This window comes from Zingiber officinale, chromosome 6B (genome assembly GCF_018446385.1).
Source record: "Zingiber officinale cultivar Zhangliang chromosome 6B, Zo_v1.1, whole genome shotgun sequence".
In the NCBI taxonomy this organism is placed as follows: Eukaryota; Viridiplantae; Streptophyta; class Magnoliopsida; order Zingiberales; family Zingiberaceae; genus Zingiber; species Zingiber officinale.
This window is the reverse complement of record NC_055996.1, coordinates 5,942,598-5,969,241: the sequence shown is the minus strand read 5'-3', so window position 1 is coordinate 5,969,241 and position 26,644 is coordinate 5,942,598. Positions and strand designations below refer to the sequence as shown.

Below are 26,644 nucleotides of genomic sequence, written 5' to 3'. Positions count from 1 at the left end.
TCATTTATTGTATCAACCAGAGTCTTATCGCTTATATTCTCTATCTGTGTATAATGATAATATCCCATGTGTCTCTGGCACCGTACGTGCAACATTTATTACAAGATCAGTCCATGAACCGCAGGGCTCATTGGGCTTCCTAGGCTTGGCCCATAAAGAAAGGGGATTGAATACCGGGGGTCTTAGTGGAACAGTATAAATATCAGGGTGTGGAGCCCTTGGTCTTGAACTGGCCTAATTATGTGCATGTTCATAATCTCTAATCGATTTCAATCAATTGAGATTTATTATATTTGGCACACAATCAAGATCGACATGAATCAAATAGTAAAAAATAATATTTCTAAGTCTATAATTATTATGATTGTATGTCTTATTTAATCTTTTCTATTATTGTTTTGGATAATTTATATAACTAAGCTTATTGACTTTAGTAATAAAATTATAAAAAAAATTTATAATATTTTTTTCCTCTACCTATTAATTTCTAGATGATATCAAAATCATGATCCTCCACCAATCTATTTTTTTTTTTTCTACCGTTTCCATTTCTCTGTTTTCTTAATTAATTTCTCTTAATTACTCTCTTTTTTGTTTTAACTGTTGCTTTCTCTTTCTTCGTTTCTCTCCTCGTTCTGCTTCTTTTCTCCTTTCTATGCTGATTTTGTAGACGCAACTCGCTGCCGTCTCTTCCTTTCTACTTTGTTTTTTTTATTCCCACTGAGATCTAATTCATCTTCAAAATCATAATATCAATAATAATAATAATCTTTTCTATTCCTTTTGAGCCTTTGTAGCAGTAGTGTGCCTTCTCTGCCGCTAACGATAAAGTCATAGCTTTTTCTTTCCGCCGCCGCTCAAACCGACGCCAGTCGCCAGCGGCATCTGCCAGCAGGGCCGGACAACAAGGAAGAGCTGCCGAGGAAGAACTGCCGTTGGCCCTTGCTGCTTATCCAGCCAAAGCTTGCTCCATCCAAATTAAAGGTCCACGTCTGGAACAGCAGCCTTCCACTAGCAAAAGAAGGCAGCAAACTTTGCTGCTACTCCCTGTTTCCAGCCATCACACAAAAATTCTTCCAGCAAAATTTATTATTATCAAGGGACGAGTTATTTATTTTTGATGTCAGATATTTGAGCAAAAAGGTGCAACCGCCACCCTAGCGGCCCCCTGAGCCTAGCCCCCCAGGATATTTTTGATGTCGGATATTGAACGATGTCAAAGTGGTCAAAAGTAAAGTTTAGACCGATGTCAAATTTATGACATTGTTGGTCATACTGGTATTCATTACTCTAGAAGATTTGATTGATCTTGTAGTCGGAGAAGATGTCAAATTTGTCTCAGAGTTGGACATATTGAAATTCAATGTCTTAAAAGATTTGACTCAAATTTTACTGGTGGTCCTGTAACTTTGGGACAACCAACTATTTCACAAGGAGTGCATGCATCTTCATATCGACCACCATATTCTTGGCAATCTCCAGCCCAGTCATCTCAATTTGGAACATTCTCATATTCTATCTCTCCTAATATAGTTTCATCGACTCTTGAGAACCCAGAATGACATCCGGATTCTGGAGTAACTCATTATGTTACACCGGAATATAATATTCTCACAGAAACTTCGTCGTATGATGGACCCGACATGGTACAAATAGGTAATGACTCAGATTTACAAATTACTCACATTGGAAACACATCTTTTCACTCATGCGGTCGTACTTTTCGCATGCACAACACTCTTCATATTCCTTCTATTACTAAAATTTTACTTTCCGTCCATCAGTTTGCTCTTGATAATAATATGTTCTTTGAATTTCATCCTCATCATTGTCTTGTGAAGGATCCCACAACAGGAAATAATTTACTTCAAGGAAATATTAAAGATGATCTTTATCATCTTCAGCCCACCTATACTAATGCGTTTGTTGAAGAACGCACTGATAAATTCTCTTGGCACGCACGTCTTGGTCATCCGTTTTACGTGTTGTTCAGAATATCATTAACCAATATGATTTACCAATTTCTTTAGCCTCCTCTTTTCATTTATGTGAAGCTTGCATGAAAGCAAAATCTCATAAATTACCTTTTGTGTCTTCTTCTCGCACATCTAATTTTCCTTTAGAAATTATTCACTCTGATGTGTGGGGTCCTGCTCCTATTTTATCTAATCAAGGTTTTCTTTATTCTGTTATTTTTATTGACAATTTCAGCAAGTTTACTTGGATTTTTCCTATGAAAAGAAAGTCTGATCTCTGTGATATTTTTTGTCGCTTTCAAAAACAAGTTGAGCGCTATTTTGATCGTAAAATACTCTCCCTTCATTATGATTGGGGTGGAGAGTTTCAAGCGCTTCATCGCCATCTTGCTTCCTCTGGCATTATCCATTGAGTCTCTTGTCCCCACACTCTTGAACAAAATGGATCCGCCGAGAGAAAACATCGTCATGTGGTTGAAACTACCTTAGCTCTTCTTAATCATGCGTCGGTTCCACTTAAATTTTGGGATGATGTCGTACAAACCGCAGTTTACCTTATCAATCGTTTACCCACTCCACTCCTTCAAAATAAGTATCCCTTGGAAAGACTTTATAATTGTCTTCCAGAATACTTCTTCTTTCGTATCTTTGGTTGCGCATGTTATCCTTGGCTACGACCTTACTCTAAGCATAAGTTAAATCCTCGCTCTTTACAATGTGTTTTCATTAGTTATAGTAATTTGTATCATGGGTACCGTTGCCTCAATATTTCGACCAGTCAGATATATATTTCTCGACATGTTATTTTTGATGAATCTCTATTTCCATTTGCAGTTGTTACCTCAGATCCTTCTTCAGATAATCAAGGCAACTATCAAATATCACCAAGCAATATATTAGAAGCCCCATATATTGATTCATCAGGACATATTGAAAGTCCAAAGGGGGATGGTATCTTGGGTCCTACTCCATCTCCACAAGTTCCAGTAGACTTGGCGGCTAGTGGTGATCCACTCTCTAATTCTAATTCTCATCAGTCTGACCACTCATCTCCGAGTAGCTCTGATGATAATATTCCTCGGCGGATGCTTCCTCTAAGCGATATTTATGCATGATGTCAACTAGTTTCCACTCGTTATCCTCTTTCACGTGCTCTTATTGTTTCTTCAAATTTTGTTGAGCCTTCTAGTTTTACACAGGCAGTCAAAGATCCAAATTAGCGTGCTGCGATAGCTACAGATTTGATGCTCTTCTTCGTAATGCGACCTAGCACTTAGTCCCTCGTACCCCATCTATGAATATTGTGGGCTCTAAATGGGTTTACCGAATTAAGTATCGTGCAGATGGTTCTATTGAATCTTACAAAGCTCGCCTTGTTGCTAAAGACTTTAATCAACAGCCAGGTATTGACTTCAATGATACTTTTAGTCCAGTCGTCAAAATTACAACTATCAGATTGCTACTATCTATAGTTGTAAGCTTCAATTGGTCAATACGCCAATTAGATGTTTCCAATGATTTCCTTCATGGACATCTTGAAGAAACTGTTTATATGGAGCAACCTCCTGGATTCATCCACTCGTAACTTTCAACACATGTGTGTCAACTTCAGAAATCTATATATGGTCTTCAACAAGCACCTCGTGCATGGTTTCATCGTCTATCTACCTGGCTTCATACTCAGGGATTTTCGTGCTGAAAAATAGACTCTTTCCTATTCTACAAATGTAATGAGGAATTTTCAATATTTGTTCTGATTTATGTGGATGATATATTAATAACTGGTAGTGATTAAAACGGCATTACTTCTTTACTACATCTTCTCCGTTAAGAGTTTCCTGCTCGGGATCTTACAATGCTCGTTTTTTTTCCTTGACATAGAGTTTCTCTCACATTCTGAAGGATGTCTTCTCTCTCAGAGCAGATATATTACTGGACTCCTACAACGAGCTAAAATGGATGGTGCACGTCCTATCTCCACACCAATCATTGAGGGTGGTTTCACTGCACCTTCATTCTCCTCTTCGATGTCTGACTCCCAGATCTACCGTAGGATTGTTGGTGCCCTACAATATACCACAATTACACGACCCGATATTACTTTCGCTATGAATCGTGTCTGTCAATTTATGCATGCTCCTACTGAACATCATTGGGAAGGTGTTAAGAGAATTCTTCGATATCTCAAAGGCACTATTCTACATGGTCTTCTTTTATATCGTCAGTCTTCACGAGAGTTGATTGCCTACAGTGATACAGATTGGGCTAGATCTCCCGAAGATAGACGTTCTACTAGTGGATATGCTATATTTCTTGGGCGAAATCTTATTTCCTGACTTTCAAAGAAGCAACCTATAGTCTCTCGCTCGAGTACTGAAGCTGAATATAAAGCTATCGCTAATGCAACGTCAGAAATTATTTCGCTACAATCTCTTCTTTCAGAATTACACTTTTTCCCAACTGCTACGCCTAAAACATGGTGTGATAATATTGGAGCAACTTATCTTGCGACAAATCCTATTTTTCATGCTCGTACCAAGCATGTAGAGATTGATTTTCATTTTGTTCGCGAGCGTGTGACGACTCGACAACTTTCAGTTTCTTATATCTCTACGGAAGATCAAATTGCTGATATATTTACCAAGCAATTATTTAGACAACATTTCACCAAATTAGCACTCAAACTCAACGTTCAGGCACTCTCGTTGAGTTTGTCGGGGGTAATGACAATAATGGAAATAATTTCTAATTGATTTCAATCAATTGAGATTTATTATATTTGGTACATAATCAAGATCGATATGAATCAAATAGTAAAAAATAATATTTCCAAGTATATTCTATTACTATGTTTATAATTATTATGATTGTATGTCTTATTTAATCTTTCCATTATTGTTTTAGAGAATTTGTATAAATAAATCTATTGACTTTAGTAATAAGATTATTAAAAAGTCTTATGGTATTTCTTTTCTCTGCCTATTAATTTCTCCACATCTATGAGGAAGTGAGGGGAGCCGAGCCACTAAAGTTAGAAGAATCCAACTGGAAGGTGATATTAGAGCTAGCCGATTGGATCAGAGTCAGAGGGAGCACAACCCTGGGGGATCAGAGGAATCCAATCAGCAATCCAATCAGCTAAGTAGCATGTCTAAGTTGGTTGAGAGTGTTAGTTCGAAGGGAACATAACCATTAGAATTGGGCTAATCTGATCGGCTGAAGATTATTTTGAACATGGTAGAGTGAGTACCAACTCGGAGGGAGCATAACCACTGAGTCGGAAAATTCATCCGGCATCGTATCTCTGAACTAAATAGGTATATAGCTAGTGGTTCAATCCGAGTATATATATATATATATATATATAGTGAAATTTGCAAGTCAATATTTTTCTACTTATCTATCATTATTTTCGTTGTAGCTTGATCGTATGTATTAGAAAAAATTTAAAATTCAACAAGCTAAGTTACTTTGTATTTCAAAGAGGAATAAATCTGATAATTTAGTTCTGTTCCTTTATCTTTTGGCTTTGATAAGCATACAATGCCAAGCAAAATTAGATATATACAACTCTTGAGAAAAAAATAATAATAAGACGAGTTATCGATATTAATCAAATCTCTTTACTCTATTGGAATGTGATCGACCCGGCCGATCCATAGATTTTGGATAGACCCGATAGTTGTTGCAATCAATTAGATGGACTCGGGCTAGGACCTGGCTCAATTGAGTCCAGACCCGTATTGATCGATTGACTTTGAAGGAATCGAGGGGTAAAAGAAAACGTGGGAAGTTGACACCATCCAACAGAGTTGACAACAATCTATCAAATAATTAACACATGCTCGTTTAAAGAATCTAACTTAAAATTTGAATTAAACACACAGCGTATCTGAAATCCTAGATGAAGTGCTGAACCAAAGAAGCCATTACAAACCACAAGAATTATCCTACCCGCAATCTGAAATCATGGTGCAGTGCCTTAGCTTCACTTTGCTTCCTTAATAATTGTGTGATTACACAAAATACGCAATAATATTATTTGTCTTCTAAAAACATGCATTTTTGTAATATCTTCCATGTCCCCATTCGAGGAACAAATCCCTGATGCACCATTTGCTCCAACACCATCTCAGCATGAGCCAAAGAGTTCTCCTTACAAAGACCATCAATAATTATTTTGTATGATGAGAAACATGGCCTGCTACCTTCAGAGATCATTGTGTCTATAAAATACTTAGCCTCCACAAATTTCTTTGAACTGAGCAAAACCATAGAGTAGCACCTGGTGTATGCCTGAATTTGGATAACATCCCTTTAATTTCATAGTATTTAACAGCACCATAGCCTCGGTCACTTTTCCTTGCTTGCACAGGTCAGAAATCAAAATGTTGAAAGTTAGTGTCTGGGTAACAATCAAATTTCTCCATTGTCTCGCAAAGATCAAGTGCTTCACTTACCCTGTCATGCTTACAAAGATAATACATTATTGTCGAATAAGTAGTTGCATTAGGTTTACATCCTTGGTTTGGTATTTCCTGGAGCACAGAAAAAGGAGCACCCATCTTTTCCCCATTGGCACAAGCCTTTGATCAGAATATTAAAGGAACAAGTGTCCAGGGTTACACATAATCTTAGAGCACTTAAGTAAACCTTGAAGGACTTGAGGCGTAGGTTGTCGGTGAGCTTTCTGATGTCGTAGGAGCAGAGCTTGCATGTGTAGCAACGGAATGAAGCACAGTTACAATTGACTTGAACAGAGAAGTTTTTTCAACTTGAATCCTGAACCCTTCTTTTATAGTTCTCGTTCAGTGAACGGATAAGCTGTTCCATTGACTGATCCTTTCCGTCGACTGAATGATCTATCCGTCAATGGATCTTTAATATTTCCTTGTGTGTTGCGATCCTATCTGTGATCTTGGAAATCAAGTTGTTCTGTCGACTGATCCACCTGATCCGTTGACGAAACCTCTGCCCTTCCTTGTTTTCTGTGATTCAGTCCATCAGATCCCATAAATCAACTGTTTCATTGACTAAACCACCTTATCCATCGATTGAACCTTATCTTCCTTGTATGCTCCGACCTGATCCGTTGAATGAGCCCAATCTGTCAACTAAACACTCTATTCCGTCAATGGAATAATCTGTGGATCCGTAGACTGAACCTTACTTTTCGTCAACAAAACATCTGTAAAACAAAGTTAGAGCATTTTATCCTGCAAAATAAAGTTAGAATAAATATAGCCTTTACCCTACAAAACAATGTTAGAATAGATATATGCATGAAACAGACAGTTAAGACTATGTTGATCTCAACTTAGAAACCACCATTGGCTTCATCAGTTAGATTAGTACATAAGGTTTGTCCCTAATAGGATACAATCTCACTTCACTATCTCCAGTAAATTACCTTAACTCACCTGCCAAGCATCTAGTTCTTGAGATCTATTTGGACTTTCTCTTACTCAGTGTCTAATCGTCTGATCTATTAAAATTTTTTTTGCAATACTAAATTAACATAACAGCAAATAATAATAATACAAAATAGTGTTGATAAAATTATACTTAGGTCAACCGAAAACCATCCGATCACACATACTTGGAGTTCACTCCTGCAAGATTTCTCACTATCGAGGGTTATCTCCCCCTAGGGCTTCATCACCTAGCTTCACTCACTAGGCCTTTCACTACCTACCTTCACTCACTAGGACCTAGTTCACTCGCTAGGTTTTTTACCAATTAGCTTCATTCACTAGGGCTTTTACTTGGAGTTCACTCCTCCAAGACCCTAGGGTTACATCCTCCTAGGATTTCCCTCTTACCATGTATCAGGTCACCTTGACCTATTTGAACTTGCTAGTCACTCGGTACACTACTCACAACTTGCAGTCACTCAGTCAATCTTGACCATACTAGACTTCTCACTTGACTAAGTTAAGATTGACCAAGCTTCATTAAATATATTGTTAAACATCAAAGTCTTGGAGGTCGATTATACCAATAATCTTACCCTTTTTGATTTTTGACAAATATATTTAAGTTAGACTAATTACTTAATCCAACTTATCAAGTCAAAAGAGTTAGGTTTCTAATTTAAACCCTCCTCCCCATTTTGTCATTCATCAAAAAGAAACTTACATAAATATTTTGATTTCTAAAGTATTCCTTAAGTTTTGCACCAATAATAATATCTTTATCCTCTTAAAAGATAATTTTCAATTTTGAAAAACTCCTTTTCAAACATAATTTTTAGATTTTGCAAAATAATTTTAAAAATATTTCCAAAGGCAATTTTTAAAATATATTTGCCAAAATATAATAGTATAATAATTTTCAAAGTAATTTTGAACAACTTTCTAAACATTTTTCAAAAATATTCTTTGTTGGAAACATGCATTTTTAAAATATTGTACAAATTAATTTTCAAAGAATTTTGCATAATAATCTGTAATTTCAAAAATAATTATTTTTAAAAATATTTATAACATGATTTTAAAAAAATATCTTTCCAAAATATATTTTTCATCATGTTTTCTAAAAATGATTTTAAGAATATTTTCAAAAGAATTTTGAGAAGAAAAGAAGTTCAAATATAAAAAATTTTAAATTCCTTTGAAGACATAGTTTTAAAAAATATTTAATTTTTAACTTTAGTTTTAAAATATGTATTTCAATAGATTCTCCCCCTTAACCTCACACTTCTTAGGATATTCTTGTTATCCACAAGGAAAATATACATATGTGTCTAATGGTATGTTGGAGAAACAATCTGCCGGAGATATTGGAGAATTAACCGAATTTAAATTATACTAAATTAAATTCAACTTATCTGTCAAGATGACCTGAACTGATAATCTCAGGCTATCAGCAATGGTTGATTTTCTACCAAGTGCTAAACGCTGACGTAGATTGGCAGAGTGGACAGATTGACCAAGTGGGTTATGAGGAAGAGTTGACACGTGACAAAGCTAGTAGATCAGTCGAGCGGTGGAGATGGCCGAACGGGCGAAGAGGCTGACCGGACAGTGTGAGCAAAGCAGCAAAGTAGAACGATTAGGCTAAGTGGCCAACCAGCAGAACAGCCGAGCGGTTAGAGAGGTCGACCGAGTGAGCGGCCGAGTGAACAAAGTGGTCGAGTGAGTGAGCAGCCGAGCGAGCGTGCGGCCGGATGGGCGTGCAGCCGAGCGGAGGAAGAGGCCGAGTGAGTGAGCGGCCAAGCGAGTGTGTGGTCGAACGGGTGTGCAGCTGAGTGGATGAAGAGGCTGAGGCCTGCAATGGACATAGTTTCCTTGAAACAAATTCGCCCCACCTCCGACTATGCTTCAAGGTTTTTTCGAGTCATCTGTTTCCCAAGATACAATAGTTAACCGTGATGCGCACCAAGTACTGGTGGTCATGACGAACTAAGATGCACCCGATTACTACCACGAGTAATCCGCCGAGCAAGAGATTCATGACAGCGGAGGAGGGGAAAGAAGATGGAGAGCTTCTTCTTATGTGTGTATGTTTCCTGTGATTGTAGCCTCCTTATATAGGAGCTCATACCAATGAACATTACTGATCATTATTCGTCGAGCAGTGAAACACCCATGTTTCACTCGGCCGTTTACATTATGCATTAATCCTCAGTTTAATGCATCCGTTATACACTTAAATAAGCAGTAAAAAGGACTGGTCCGGCATTCAGTGTGCACAGGTCGTGCTCACATATGAGTCAACTTAGTTCAGTGCAATTCAGGTCTTGGATTTGCACTCCCTACGCACCCACGCGTGAGAGAGAGTCTCTCTCCATGCATTTGTTCACATCATTAATGCATGTGAATTAATATAAACCAACTAATATACCTTTAAACTCCTAAAGTGAGATTAAAGTCTCATTCACAATGAAGTTTCATGCCTCTTCCACCTTTTCTCCATTTACATATATCCAATAGGGTATTCGTGGTTAACTTAAAGACCTAAAAGTTTAGGTGTTCATCAAAAATATTTTCAATTTACTTTTCCTAGCATTTCACCCATTCTAGAATTTTCAAATATGGTAATCATGTAGTTATATGAGATGATTTGTTTAACTAAGAATTTTAGATTAGTTTGAATTTAATTAAATTAAATTTTATTAATTAACTATGAAGATTAAGTTAATTATTAATTAATGGTTAATTAAGTTAAATTGAATTAAGTTGATTTTAGATTAATTAAATTAATTTAGAATGAAATTCAAATGATGTTAAAATTAATTATGTGGATTAAGTTATTAATAAAATAATTAATTAGTTAATTTAAGATTTGTTTTTGTTTGATTTTAAATTAAGTTAATGATTATTAATTATGAATTATTATTTGTTTTAATTAATTTAGGATTGAACTGAGATTGATTAATTGTTAATTTTATAATGATAAAATAGTTAATTTAAAATAAAGTTTTAATTAAGTTAATATTAATGTTAGATTAATTTAAAATTGATTAAAAATTATATTAATTAGGTTGAAGTTAATTAAGTATTAAGTTTAAAATTTATTATAACCTAGATTTAAAATTAATTTAAGAATTAATTATTGAATGATTAATTTTAATTATTAAGTTTTATTGTTAAAGTTAATTAATTAATTAAGGATTGATTTAAAGTTAATTAAGTTGATCTTTAAGGCATCAATTAGTTTACATTTAAGTTTTTTAGTTTAAGTTTATTTAATTTATGTTTTTAATTTAAGTTTTAATTATTTTAAGTTTTAATTAGTTTAATTTAAGTTTAAGTTTAACTTTTATATATTTTAAGATTAATTAATTTTAAGATTAAGTTTTGATTAGTTTGAGTTTAAGTTTAAGTTTAATTTTTATTAATTAATTTTAAGATTAAGTTTTAATTATTTTGAGTTTCATTTAAGATTAAGTTTTAATTATTTTAAGTTTAAGTTTAATCTTAATTTAAGTTTAATCTTAATTTAAGTTTAAGTTTAATTAAAGTTTTACCTTTTTATTTTAATTTAAGTTAAGTTTAAAATTTATTTGATTTTAAGTTTAATTATTCTTAGTTTAATTTTATTCTTAAAATTATGTTTTATTTGAATTTAAATTTAGACTAAGTTTAGCTAATTTAAGATTAATCAAATTAAGGTTAAGTTTGATTAATTTAGGTTCAATTTTGAATTAAGTTAATTTAAGATTTTTATTTAGTTTTAATTAATTTTCATGGGGCAATTTTAACTAATGTTGGCTTCGGGTTTAGCTTTGTGTCCATCAAGCAAACTTCTTAAGAATAAGTTTTCAGTTAGTGACAAGATATATGACGTTCTTAAGTATCACAAGGGACCACTTTCTAAATACTTCTCAAAATAGTCTTGCTCAAAAAATTTAATACTAAGTCTTGGTTCAACTAGTTCAAACTAGATAAGAATACCTTTAGTTGGGTCCACTAAGACGATTGCACCAAGTTGAACACATATGATTCTCCCAAACATACTTTCGACTTAACTTCCCTGACCTACTATCATCCCAGTCTTTTATAGAACTAAGTTAAAATGTTTCCTAATATTATTGGTCCTAAATACCCAAACAGGTAAATTAAGTTATTGAGGTGACAACTAGTTTGCTGCCTCCCTTGGAACATAGATTTTATGGTTTATGTTTAAGTGATGAATATCATTTTTAGGCACATAGTATTGGTTTGGTTCTACTTTCTTTGTTAGAAAAACTTTCAGAACTCATACTTTAACATAATTTTTATTTTGGTTAATAAGTGATAAAAAAATGAGTTGCTTGTTGATTTAGATTGATATCCGAGACCGAACTTGTTGTACATGACCTTTTGTGATCTAAGTATCATGTCAAGATTCTTGGATCCCAAAGTGAACCATTCAAGCGTTCCCTTAAGTCTCTCAACTTCTCATTTCAATATAAATTTTCCTCCTCAAGTCTTGCAACCTTATTTGGGTTTCCATTTTGAACTTGGTTAGTTGAGAGTTTTGGGTTAATTTGCGCCTTAAGACTATTAACTTACTTAAGGAGCAATTCTACTTATTTTTTAGATTTAGTTAGTTTCCTTTTTAAGCATGCAATAATTTTAAAGAATTTGATTTTCAAATTAGATATTCCCTATTGGGAACCTTCGGAAATGGATACGGTTCCGTGGCTTGATTCTCCATCGGACTCGTCTTCTTGACTTAATTCTGACTTATATTCTGACTTGGATTCGTCGGGTTGCTTTCTTGCCATTAGAAGCAAGACATTCTTTTGTCTTGGTTCGTTTGTGTATGATTCCTCGGTTGTCGTTGGTGTAAGTACCCCGTGATAGTTTTGATATGATCAACCAAATCAAATTAGGTTTTATAGTATTTGATCCTTGTGTCCAAGTGTACAAAAACTTAGAAGCATAAGAAGTCGAGCGAAAAATACAGCTAGCGAGAAGGATGACATGAGAAAGAGTCAACGGGCTTGGTGCGTCCGAGGGATGAGATGCTGCGGAAGAGTACACTGGCAGACGAGAAGGTAGCGTGTTGTGTTTCCGAGGGATAAGAAGTTGGAGCTCTCAAGGAGAAGGTCAGAGTTGAGTTCAGGTGAACTCAACTCTGAAGGTCGGAGCATCACCCAATGAGGATCAACTAAGGAGCTAATCTGCTGCAGGGAAGACGCCTTCAATGGCTTGGAAGGTGTCTTTTATGAATAGCACCAAAGGCGCCTTCCAGCCTGTTGGAGGCGCCTTGGATAGTCGTTGGCCAAAGATAAACTTTTATCTTCAACGGATAAAAGTGAAGGATCGAAAAGAATTCATGCCAATGAAGATATCTTTTCTCTTATAAACTCATGATCTTTCCTATGTGTTTTCAATGTGGGACTATGTTTGCAACCTTGCAACCCCAACAATCCCCCCCCCCCCTCAAACAAAGGACCACATGCTTCCCATATCTGATCTTTGACCCACAAGGTCTTCCTGCCCCTTGATTCACCCGATCTACTAGGACTTCCTTGCCTAGCCGCAACTAGGACTTCCTTTCTGGTATCTGGTCCTCTTGATCCGAAGATAGGAGCCCTCACTTTCTTTGTTCGAGGTCAATATTGTACCAACATGGCTCAATCAGACCATAGCTTTTGTGCACAGTCGACAGTTAAACCTTTTGGCAGTCCGGGCTTTGATACCAATTGAAGGATCGAAAAGAATTTAGATATCTCCATAATGACATGATATTGTCCACTTAAGGCATAAACCCTCATGGTTTTGCTCTTGGGCTCGACCCAAAAGGTATCATGCCAATGGAGATATCTTTTCCCTCATAAACCCATGATCTTTCCCATGTGTTTTCAATGTGGGACTATGTTTGCAACCTTGTAATCCCAACAAAAAGTTATCACGTAGGAGGCACCTTGGACCTTATTGAAGGTGTCTTCAAGCTTTGAATAGAATTTTTCAGGGGATATAAAAAGACCCGTGGAACTAGGAAATAGACAACAACTTCTGTATTCATTTCCTAGCAACTTTCTAAGCTATCAAAGAGTGTAAGATGCTTCTTCGCCTTCAACGAAGGAGATTTTTCTAGTCCTTTCATCTGTCTTGGATTAACAACCACCTAAATTGTAATCAAGTAAATTATGGTCTTCTTACTAATTTCTTTTATAAGTTGTTATTTCTTTTATGTTAATTATTTTGGTTAATTAATTATGTTTACTAATCAAAGTCAAAAGAACGAGAAAGGGTTGAATTTTATTTCAGGCTATTGACCCCCTCTAGCCGGCCGCACTGTGTCCAACAAGTGGTATTAGAGCCCAACCATCTCAGAAGGGCTAATTGTCGATTGAAGCACAAAGATGATGACCGGATCCAGCATCTACTTGCCAAAATTCGAGGGAGACTTCACAATGTAGAAAAAGCGCATGGAGGTATTCTTCAAGACTGATTTTGAAATTTTGTTAAATATAAAATATGATTTTGTAGCACCTAAGAATCAACAAGGAGTCGACAAAGAAGAGTGCATGTGGATGAAGAAGTAATAAGCCGACTTCATGGCTAATGGCAAAGCGGAATTCCATCTGCTTAGCATCTTTCCGCCCCAGGAGGTTAGCCGGATCGGAAGCTACGACTCCGTAAAAGTGCTTTGGGAGAAATTCCTGGAACTTTACGAGGGCACTTTGGAAGCAAAATTAGTGAGACGAGGCATCCTCCAAAGTCAACTGACAAATCTCCGTATGAACAAGGGACAGAAGGAAGTTCAACTCCATGCTAAGATCAAAGATCTTATCATTCAACTTAACAACCTCGGAGAAAATGTAACAAATCGTGACTCTTTAAGGTATGCACTTAACGTCTTTCTGAAAACTCCAGAGTGGTCAACCTTAGTAGATGTTTATTACATCTCTAAGGATCTCTAGGTAAGTACACTTGAAAGTTTATTCTTTACTTTTGAACTTCACGAGTTTCATTGTGTAGATACTCAGGACATAGAAAAATTAAATAAGATTGCCCTAAAGCTAAGAAGGACGAATTATATGTCACACTCCCCTCGACGATGACGAAATGACATTTATGTTAAGAAAATTTAAGAAATTTTTTAGATCAAATAAATTCAATGAAGTGTAGGCCAAGAAAAGAAGAAAGAGAAAAATGAGATGTTATCACTGCAATGAAGAAGATCACATCAAGGATGACTGCCCAAGACTGAAGAAGAAGAAGGACAATAAGAAAGGACCGAGCCTCAAAACCCTAAAAGCAACTTGGGATGAGTCATCATCAGAATCTGATTTGGAGGAGTACGTTGGACTTGCACTGATGACAAATCACTAGGAGGAGAGCACAAACGAAAGGGGAGGCTCCTCAGAAGAAACCTACAGTAAGGAGGAAGAAACAAGCTTCAGAGCGGCTCTGGTAAGTGAGGTATGTTTACTACCTCCTTACGAATTATATTCAAATATTAAATCTATGATTAGATCGTTATATAAGCTTAAGTCTAAAAATACTAATTTGAAAAAGGTAGCTTTAGAATTGAAAGCAATCTTAGCGAATGTGTGTCTTTTAGAAATATATGATAAACTAAAGGATGAAAAACAAAAATTGAAAGAACAAATAGAAATTTTGAAAAATTCTGCATGTTCAAATTTTACTACATCAAATTTTAGAAATTATCAAGGACAAAATTGGTATTATAGATCCCAAAAGGGGGTCAAATCAAAAAAGTAATAAAAATTATATTCTAAGAAAATTTTTGATTAATCCAGTAGGTAGGAACCTATATTGAATTCCAAAATCATACATAGATTAAATCTTTATGCATGTTTTATTTTTAATTTGATTTAATATTTTTTTACTTAAAATTGTCTAACTTTTTCAAATAAATTATTTTATATAATTTCTATTTAAAATTAATTAAATCTTAATTTTTTTCATGAAAAAAGATTTTATTAGTGACCACTATATTAGTTTTTATGATTTTTTTAACAAAAATCATACACTACAAAAAAAATAACTTTACCGACGGGTCTACCGACGCATAACAATTTCCGTCGATAATGTCTGAAAATTACCGCCGGAAGATAATATTCCGTCGGTAATATTTACATTACCGACGGAATCTTTGATTCCGTTGGTAATGTTCCGACATTACTGACGGATATTTTAATTCCGTCGGTAATATGTATTTTTTTTAAAAAATACACCGACGGAAAATACTTTTCGTCGGTAACTTGTTTTTTTTTAAATAATAGCTTTACCGACGGATCTAGATTCCGTCGGTAAAGCCGGAAAAAAAACCCTAACCCGACCCCTTTCCCTTCTTTCCACGCGCGCGACAGCCAGCTCGTTCCTCTTCCTCCTCCCCAATCTCGCCGGTAGCTCCCCTCGTTTATTTCTTCCTTTCTTTGTGGCTGCTAGCACCCTGCTGGCCTTTGTGCCGGCCGGCGCTGGCAGTTGCCTGCCGCCAGCGACCTCCTAGCCGTTGTGCCGGCCGCTAGTGGCCTGGTGGCCGTTGTGCAGGCCGCTGTGTCGGCCGCCAACGGCCTGGTGGCGGCTGTATCGGCCGCTAGCGGCCTCCTGGCCGCTGTGCCGGCCGTCGACAGCCTGGTGGCCGTTGTGCCGGCCACCGCTAGCCTCCTGGCCGCTGTGCTGGACGCCGGCGGCCTCCTGGCAGCTGTTATTTTTAAAATTAAAATTATTTCACAAATTTATTTTTAAAAATTTTATTTTATTTTGATAAAATATCATATTCTCTATCATAAAATATATTTTCAAAATTTTTTTTACTGTTATTGAATTTTCGATGAATTTTTTACTAAAATATTAAATTTTAATATTAAAATTCTTAAAAATTCAATCTTCAAAAATTTTATTTTTATGAAGACATAATGTCTATCTTATATATTGGGAAAAAGTTGCAAGAATTTTTGAGCTCAAAATCTATTTGTTAAGTATTATTTAAAAAAAACATATTTTGTATAGAATAATTAATTACTATTTATTTTAATTTTTATTTATTCGTAGAAATTTTATTTATTTTGATTGAGTGTGTTTAATCGTTATAAAAAATTTTATAATTTTTTAACGAATAAAAATAATTTTAAAATTATTTCTTCTAAAACTAATTTTTAAATTATAAAAATTTAATTTTTTGAAAAATAATTCCAATTTTTTTTTAAGTGTTAGTCACTGTTTGTAACCCTTATAATCTTTTACCCCTATTTTTAATGTGATCAAATAGAGAGATTTATAGAACATTTTGCATATTATTATTTTAATTGGTATTTTTAATGCTCAAATTTACTTCACTATGTTTGTTATTTCTTAACTTAACTTATGTTGCTCACATTTGAAAAGGAGGAAATTAATATTTATCCTGTGATAGTTTTAGTATGATCAACTAAGTCAAATTAGATCCTGTTGTGTTTTATCCTTATGTCTAAGTGTGCAGGAACTTAGGAGCACAATAAGTTGAGCGAAAGACTCAGCTAGCGAGAAGGATGACATGGGAAGAGTTGTCAGGCTTGGTGCGTCTGAGGGATAAGGTGCTACGGAAGAGTATGCTGACGGATGAGAAAGAAGCGTGCGATATTTTTGAGAGACGAGAAGTTGAAGCAGAGGATTACTCGAGGGGAAGGCCAGAGTTGGGTTCGAGTGTGCTCAACTCTGGAAGGTCGGAGCATCACCTAATGAAGATCAACTAAGGAGCTGATCTACTACAGGAAAGGCGCCTTCAATGGCTAGGAAGGCGCCTTCTATGAACAATGCCGAAGGCGCCTTCCAGCCTGTTGGAAGCGCTTTCGATAGTCGTTGGCCAAAGATAAACTTTTATCTTTGGCGGATAAAAGTTATCACATTGGAGGCGTCTTGGACCTTATTGAAGGTTACTTCAAGTTTCGGATAGAGTTTTCTAGGGGTTATAAAATGACTCCTGAAGTTAGAAAATAGACAACAACTTCTATATTCATTTCCTAGGAACTTTCTTAGTTATTAAAGAGTGTAAGAGGCTTCTCCACCTTCAACGAAGATCTTTCTAGTGTTTTTATCTGTCTTGGATTAACAACTACCTAAGTTGTAAACAAGTAAATTCTGGTATTCTTACTCATTTCTTTTATAAGTTGTTATTTCTTTTATGTTAATTATTTTGGTTAATTAATTGTGCTTACTAATCAAAGTCAAAAGAACGAGAAAGAGTTGAATTTTATTTCAAGCTATTCACCCTCCTCTAGTCGGCCACATAGGATCCAACCGTTAGTGTCTTCCTTCTTCTTGATTTAGAGTTTCCTTCTTTGTTATTTGGGCAATTGGACTTGTAGTGCCTCTTTTTGTTGCATGCATAGCATGTCACCTTGGAGAGTGACTTGGTTAGTGTGGATTGTATTACCTTTTTGAGATCGTTCTTAGAAAATATTTTCTTCTTTTTAGTAAATATTTTGGTCCTTCAATAAGAGCAATACTTTTCTCGGTTTAACTTGAATTAGACTGCTTGTGTAGTTCAAGTTCACAATAAAGTTCATCTAAACAAATTTTGGAAAGACCCCTTGAGACTTTATAGGCATCCACCATGGATGCCCATAAAGGATTTCGAGGGAACGAGTTTAGTACATATCTTATTAAGTTGCGGTTGTCGATTTGGTGTCCAATGAGATGTAGATCGTTGAAGATGTACTTGATCCTCATATGGAGTTGATTTGCGGTCTCACCTTCCTTCATTTTAATATTAAGTAATTGATTTAATAGGAGGTATAGTTTAGTTATCTTGGTTTCGTTAGTGCCCTCATGTAGCTCAACTAATCAGTCCCACAGATCTTTAGCGTTGTCGTTTGGGCTAACTCGGTTGAGCTCTTCCTTTATTAGTCCACACTGGAGCGTGTTGTGCATCTTTGAGTCAACTTGGATCTCCCTCTTTATTTTGTCATTCCATTTTTCTGGTGGAAGGACTTCTCCGGATTCAATTAGAACTTTGTAGCCTTGGCGGATGCAGAACTATTGTTCAATGTCTGTTTTGAGGAAGATGTCCATCCTCCTTTTCTAATAAGAAAAGTCATTTTCGTTGAAGAGTGGGGGGCATACAGTTGGATATTCTTCGGACTGAGCCATTGTACTTGCAAAGAAAACTTAACAGAAATTCCAAAACTTTTGTCTTGGTGTAAGTAATGCAATAGAAATAAAAATAACACCTTAATAAATAAAAGCAAAGAAAAGAAATTCTTGATTAGTAGTTGCACCAAAATCAAGAGTCTTTGCTACGATATTAATTGGAGGATCATTGAGGGGGGGGAGATCTCGTCACTTTAAAATTTTTCTTTACTTTAGTTAAAAACAGAGTACGTCATGGAAATGAAGTAAAAAAATAGACGAAAGATAAGTGGATTTTTTACTTGGTTTACATCCTGTGGTGACTCCTACTCCAAGACCTGTGATTATCGACCGCTTTCATTGGACAATTTACTATATGAATGAAAGTGCAAGTATAATGGAATTTAAATATAATTATACCGACAACTATTGAGTAACAAGAGGCATAGATTGTCAGTGAGCTTTCTGGTGTCGTAGGAGTAGAGCTTGCACGTGTACTGACGGAATGAAACACAACTACAAATGACTTAAACAGAGAAGTTATGTCAGCTCGAATCTTGAGCCCTTCTTTTATAGCCCTCGTTCAGTCGACAGATAAGTTGTTCATCGACTGATCCTTTTCGTCGACTAATGATCTATCCGTCGATAGATCTCTAATCTTTCCTTGTGTTTTGCGATCCGATCCGTCTGATCCTAAAAATCAAGTTGTTCCGTCGACTGATCCATCGACGAAACCTCTGCCCTTCCTTGTTTGTTGTGATTCGATCCATCATATCTCGTAAATCAAGCTGTTTCGTCGACTAAACCACCTTATCCATTGACTGAACCTTATCTTCCTTGTATGCTCTGATATGATCCGTTGAATGTCATCCATCGACTGAACACTCTGTTCCATCAATGTAACAATCTGTGGATCCATCGACTAAACCTTACTTTCCGTCGATGGAACACTTGTAAAACAAAGTTAGAGCATTTTATTCTGCAAAATAAGGTTAGAATAAATATAATATTTTCCCTGTAAAATAATGTTAGAATAGATATATGCATGAAACAGACAATTAAGACTGTCTAGATCTCAACTTAGAAACCATTGGTTTCTTAGTCGGATCAGTATCTAAGGTTTGTCCCTAATAGGACACGGTCTCACTTCACTACCTCCAGTAGTGTACCTCAATTCACTTGCCAAATATCTAATCCTTCAGATTTGTTTGGACTTTCTCTGCTCAGTGTATGATCACTTGATCCACTAAGACTTTTTCTGCAATATTAAATTAGCCCAACAACAAAAATAGTAATGCAAAATAGTGTTGGTAAAACTATATTTAGGTTTACCAAAATCTGCTGATCTGGTTGATCACGCATGGTCAACCAGAAACAATCCGATCACACATACTTGGAGTTTACTCCTTTAAGACTTCTCACTACTTAGGGTTACCTCCCCCTAGGGTTTTGTTGTCTGACTTCACTCACCAGAACTTTCATCACCTAACTTCACTCACTAAAGTCTAGTTTCATTCACTAGGTCTTTCATCATCTAGCTTTACTCACTATGACTTTTACTTGGAGTTCACTCCTTCAAGACCTACGGTTACGTCCCTCTAGAGTTTCCTCTTTACCTAGGATTACCTCTCCTAGGTACTTAGGATTACCTCTCCTAGGATTTTCCTTTTGCCAAACATCAATCACCTTGGCTTACTTGGATTTGCTAGTCACTCGATATATTACTAACCACTTGCAATCACTTGATCAATTTTAACCTGGCTAGACTTCTCATTTGACTATGTTAACCTTGATCAAGCTCCATTAAACATATTATTAAATATCAAAACCTAAAGGCCATTACACCAACAAGCCTCACGTATAACTTCCTACTGCCGAGTATTAATAAGCATATTAAGAACATAATTGAAAGTCTTGACAGTGGGCCAACAATTAAAATCTGGCATCTTGAGGAGAATCTCAATGACCTTATCAGGATGATTTGCCACATTACCGTACATTTTGATCAATCTATAAAAAAAATCATCATCTGAGAGTTCACAGTTCTCCCGCTTTGCCCTTTCCAATAGTACATCAACATAACTAAATTTCCGAAAATGAGCAAGTTTATCAATCAATAAACTATAAAGTGTTTCATTAGGCCTATAATCCATGCGACTAGATGCCTTTCTGAATGCACTAATAATTGATTCAGGGTTTCTCACATGTCTAAATATTTTCAGAACTGCATTTGGTGCAAGCCAGTCCTTTTGATCCAACTTATCCAACCAAAATTCATCGTTGTCAAGCTTGCAATTCGACTTTGAGATGAGAAATGTAGAGTATCTTGATATTCTAATCAGGCTATAATCAGCAAGTGACCCATTGAGGGCAGTTTGAGACAATTCTGCAACCCATATGCCCAGTTTATTTCCTGCATTCACTAATAGTCCTCACCCATATATCCTGTTTTATTTCACTCAAATGTTTTGCAAATTGAGAAGCAAAGTCTGGAGCCCAGAACTGATTCGCTAATGAGAACAGATGCCGTTGTTAAATTTACAAGGATGTATAGAATAAAGATATGAAATCTCACCATCACTCCTAAAAAATCCTGGAAGCATTGTGAGAAGTAGTCAATCTTGTAAAATGGCTAAATTTTCTTCCTGCAAGTGTTACTAACATCAAGAAGAGCATGCTGCTATGCCTGGCATCCATGGCACGACAAAGGGTGCATTAGGTGATTGTTCCAATACAACTTTGAGTACTTGTCTTTGAAGTTCAATCGATGTTTATCAGCCTGCATTTGGGAAAGTAGAAAGCATGCTCATTGGGGAAAGAAGTCAGCTTGTGAATTAATGGATTCATCAAGAGCAAAATGTAAAAAAGAAGAAATGTAGAACATGACCTAGTCAAGCTATAAACCTATGAATCATTTTAATTCCTTGAACATGTAATTTCTCTTATAGGAGTTACAGTGTCTTCACATTGCTTTTAATCTCTGAATCTAAGTTTTTTCCTGTGCACGTGATCCTCTCTAATTTATATTTTAGGAGAAGACTATTAATATCATCCACCAAACTTTTATGCATCATTTAAAGCTATATTTTTAGGAACAAGTTACTAGTGATATAACCATTGAGTACTAAAATTTATGTAGTCAGTCCTTGAGACGAATATGATGGTGATGACGACAGTGATAAAGATGATTAACTAAAACGTTTTGGCCATTGCCTTAGTCATAGCAGGTTTTTAGAGTTGTTTTCTTCCCATTCAATTCAATCAGTTCCTTAAGTTAACAACAAACTTCATTTGATTTATGTTGTGATTCCTGAAAAGATGCTACTATCCATGTCAATCTAGTAAAACAATCTTAGATATCCATATCTGTTTGAAATTATTTAATGAACATACTAAAAGTGGAATTGCTAATGTGCACACGGAATCATAAATTCTTACAAAAGAAAATATCAACATGTCGTGAGGAAAACATTAAAAATACTTCATCATATTAGAGCAATAATCTGAATTCATCATATTTAGCTAAATATCAAGTTAGTATTTCATCATATTCAGCTAAATCTACATCCATGTCCCTAGATTAAAACACTGCATTCATTGTTATCAAACCAATTTGTTTGATCAGTTTAGCGATTTATTTATGCCCACACAGGGCACCCATGAGCTAAATAAAGTAACAAACTGTGGCAAATACAACAAGTTAGTAAAGGGACTGGTTTAGTGAAATGACTACGCATAGAAAGATGAAAGATTGCTACTGAGGAAGAAGGCCAAGAGAGGTATTAAGCCTGAAAAAAAAAAACTGACCTTTTCGAAAAGGAAGGGAACTCCTTGATCTAGAATACGAGCAAATCATTGAACCTAACCTTTCTGGAGAAGAAAAAGAGCTTCATGCTCAGAGTCCTACAGCTTGAAGCATGCGAGATTCCCCAATGGCACCAGAGTAGAACTGGTGCTCTTTATCTGCCACAACTACTGAACTGCAACCAGGAAACTTTTGAAATCCCTTATCCTGCATTACCCTTCTCATCCTCTCTGCTTCTTGCCATTTCTCTGAAGCAGCATAAATATTCGATATAATCACATATGGTGCATCGCATCGAGCAACTGAGTGCAATGGTTCTAACTGAAGCATCACCTTGGCAGCCATCTCAACGTCCATGTGAACTTTGCAAGCACCAAGCAATGCTCCCCATATCACTTCATTGGGCGCTACTGGCATCTTTTGTATCATATCATAAGCTTCAGCCAGTCTTCCTGCTCTTCCTAAGAGATCTATCAAGCATCCGTAATGCTCTACTCCTACAGCCAATCCATACTTGTCCATTTTTGCAAAGATTTCTAGTCCTTCCTTGACAAAATCCGCATGCGTGCAGGCTGAAAGAAGAACAAGAAAGGTGATGGCATTAGGCTTTTCTTCTGATGACTCCATGGCAGTGAAAAGCTCAAGCGCTTCTTTGCTTTTGCCGTGAATTGCAAGGCCTGAAATCATTGAATTCCAGCACACTGTGTTCCTTTTGTTCATCCCGTTGAATATGCTCCTTGCTCGCTCAAGATTCCCACACTTTGCATACATATCGATCAGCCCATTAAGGACAAAGTGATTCATCTTAATTCCACTCCTCTTGATTATCTTATGGATCATCTTTCCGTGATGCAAAGAACCAAGCTGCCCGCAGGCCGACAACAAGCTAGCAATGGTGAACTCATCAGGTTGGAACCCGTCCTTCTGCATTTGCTCAAAAGCTTCGAATGCCTTCTCGCAGCAACCGATCTGGGTGTAACCTGCAATCAAAGCATTCCAATTCACCAAATTCCGCACAGGAATTTGCTCAAAAAGAGACTGAGCCTCCTTGCTGTCGCCCTTCTTAAAGTAACCAGTGATCATGGATGACCACACAAACACATTCTTCACAGACATCTGGTCAAACAACGCTCTTGCTGCCTCTAAATCGCCATTCACAGTGTAACCATGGACCATTACAGTCCACGTGATGACCGTCCTTGACTTCTCTGGAACCCGGTCAAACAAGCACCTCGCAGCCATGACATCACCAGTCTTCATGAAGCCCTCAATCAACAGAGCCCAGATTGTCGGAGTCCTTTCAGGCAACCACCTCAGGAGTTCCAAAGCAGACTCCATGTCACCCCTCATCAAATACCCGCTAATCATCGCGCTAAAGGTCACGGCGTTCTTCTCAGGCATTTCATCAAACATCTTTCTGGCGTCATCTGTTCTATAGCATTTAGAGTACACAGAAACAAAGGTGGTTCCAACCAACAGCTCATGGTTAATCCCAATCTTCACAGACTCTGCATGCAAAGATCGCGCAAAGGAGACCAAGGAGAGTGAGGCGCATGCCTTGAGCACTAGAGGCAGGATGGGCTGGTGGATTCTATCAGGGAGATTCCGGCTGTAGACAAGGAGCGCTTCTTTGGGGAAACCACGGGAAAGGTAGTCTCTAAACAACCGATTCCACTGTGATACGTCGTGCGACTCCTTGTATATAAGCGAGGCGTGGAGCTGCCTCAGGTAGAGGTAGCTTGGTGGCATTTACACAAACACTTGGAGAGCAGTACGGGAAGGCTCTGACGGAAGACTCATGCTACAATTTGCTCCGCAGGAATCAGGAGAGGAAGCTTCTCATGGCGAGGAATCACCTGAATTGCTGAGAAGGAACACGCGTTCTATCTGAAACAGAGGAAACACAAAACAGAGGAGGGAAAACGATGATGAACCTCTCCGATAATTAATAATTAATCGTATCAATATGAAAATTGAAGAGAGAGGCATTACGTATTAAGCCTGAAAAAAAAAACTGACCATTTCGAAAAGGAAGGGAACTCCTTGATCTAGAATACGAGCAAATCATTGAACCTAACCTTTCCGGAGAAGAAAAACATCGAGGTTTCAGGTAAACCCAGCAATTATAATCCACTCATCCGTGGCACGCTGAAACCAATCTCTACCACGACCAGACAAGCAAAACACGATGTAAGAACTCAGATGATGGAGAAACAAAACTGCGGGCTTCCACAAAATCCGAGCTCTGCCATCGCGCTCTGATAAACCCAATTAGATAAGGCGAGCGTAGTGTCAGTGAGGGGAGATGAGGCAAAGAAGTCAGCGCCCGGTTATTAACGCCGGAGCGAATTGGAGATCGGCGGCGAGAGAACGGTGGCGGACGGCGCACTGTTAATGCGATGCGGGGCACACTCGCCTTCATGGACTCGAGACCACATGGTAGAGACTAGTCGCGCAGTCATGGGCTTTGCTTCGGTTTATGGTGCGGTTCAAGATCGGCCTAATTTGGTCCAATTCAAAATAAACCAAACTGTTTGTTACCGAACCTAGTAGATAAGAGATTCAAAATTAGTAATCATACCTACTTCTCGTTTCACTCTCATCTTCAAATCAATTTAATTGGAAAAATAAATCAATTGATTCAATTTTATTCTCTTTGAAAAATTCATCCATTAATTTCAATCAAAATCGACTGAAAGACCATTTATATAAAATTAATTTTCATATGTTCATCTAATTCTTCTGATTGTAAAAATAATATCAAATATTAATTTGACCTAATATATTGAGAGCAGTAATTTTTTAAACATAAATTAATTTTTCGGACACATTAATGTTCAAAAAATTATTGCTCTCAATATATTGCGTTAAATTGATATTTGATAGTATTTTTACAATCAAGAAAACTAGAGAAATGATTTTATGTTATTTCAAGGTATAGACCATTACCTGATTTCTGTCAAAATTAGCTGATGGACCTAGAGACTTTGAAATAACATAAAAGTGATTTTTATGTGTTCGTCTAGTTCTCCTGATTGTAAAAATACTATCAAACATAAATTTGTTACAATATATTGATAACAGTGATTTTTTTTTTAAACTATGGTTGTATAAACCTAAATAAAATCAATATAGGTTCATTAAGTCAAAATCAGTTGATGGACCTAGAGAACTCAGAATGAAATGAAACAAGATCCTATGAGTTCATCTAGTTTTTATGATTATATTAGTTCTCTCAAAGATCAATTTGACCAAATATATTGAAAGCAGTAATTTTTTGAATACGAATTAATTTTTTAAATATATTCATATTTAAAAAATTACTGTTCTTAATATATTATGTTAAATTGATGTTTGATAGCATTTTTACCATCAGGAGAACTAGACGAACAAATAGAAACTGATTTCATATCATTTCGAAGTCTCTAGCTCCATCAATCAGTTTTGATCAAAATTTATTGATGAATTTGTTTAAACGCATAGAAAGAAATCTATTTAACTGGAAAATTTTTTCAATCGAGTTGATTGGAGGATGAAGATAAAATGAGAAATTGGTATGCAATTTAATAATTTTAAAATTATGATACGTGATTTAACTATTTTGAAATTCTATCCAGTAAAGAGTTAATGTGGAAGTTTCAGACACACATTATAAATGAGAATCTATTTTTATAATTTCATTAAAACAAATGACGCAACATGTTTTTTAATTTTCTAAAAAATTCAAAACAGGTGCTAAATTAAGATCAAAATAATCGTCTCTGAAAATAAATAAATAAATAATAATAAATATAAATGAGTACTACTTGCTGTTTATCTTAAAAATATTCTTAGACTCCGCGTTATAATTATAACAGCTATAAGTAAAATAGAAGTTATCTAATATTTATTACAATATATTTAGGAGATATATTAGGATGAGTTTAAGATTTAAAATTATTATTTATACAATATAGAAATTACTAAGTAAATTTTGTCCATGATGATTTCCATCATTAAATATTTAGTTTTAGATTTTTCTTTAAATCATAAAGTATTTCTATTTTTAGGCTTATATCTACTATCCTTAGTATTTTTGCCCAAGTGGTTATCTATCTTCCTAGCCTTAGGTGAGCTAGTTTTAGCATGAAGAGTTATATATTTTTCTTTAATACTATCATGCTTTCTATTTTTATAGTAAATGACATTAAAATCATATAAACTAGAATTAGCATGCTCTTTACCATTTCTAAGAAGAATTGCATCAATAAATGTTATCTTGGATTTGCTCTTAAGAGCTCCCTCTTAAATTGTGCTTTCTCTTTTGGGCTTGACCGACTTCTTCCCCTTTGGACATTAGCTCCGGT

General features: G+C 35.9%; 1 protein-coding gene and 1 pseudogene across 2 annotated transcripts; both read right to left on the bottom strand.

Moving 5' to 3' along the window:
- Positions 1-6,014: 6,014 nt before the first annotated feature.
- On the bottom strand, positions 6,015-21,096 carry LOC121990165 (annotated as a pseudogene).
- LOC121991802 (pentatricopeptide repeat-containing protein At3g21470-like) lies at positions 20,960-24,735 on the bottom strand. Of its 2 annotated transcripts, none has more exons than XM_042545840.1 (3): positions 24,318-24,735; positions 22,301-24,185; positions 20,960-21,272 (listed from the first exon to the last, which is right to left on the bottom strand). In XM_042545840.1, the coding sequence occupies exon 2, from the start codon at positions 24,045-24,047 to the stop codon at positions 22,389-22,391; it is 1,659 nt and encodes a 552-aa protein (XP_042401774.1). In that variant the 5' UTR covers positions 24,048-24,185; positions 24,318-24,735; the 3' UTR covers positions 20,960-21,272; positions 22,301-22,388. The 2 variants fall into 2 exon arrangements, with proteins under 2 accessions (XP_042401774.1, XP_042401775.1); XM_042545841.1 differs by having other exon boundaries at positions 24,377-24,735.
- Positions 24,736-26,644: the final 1,909 nt, after the last annotated feature.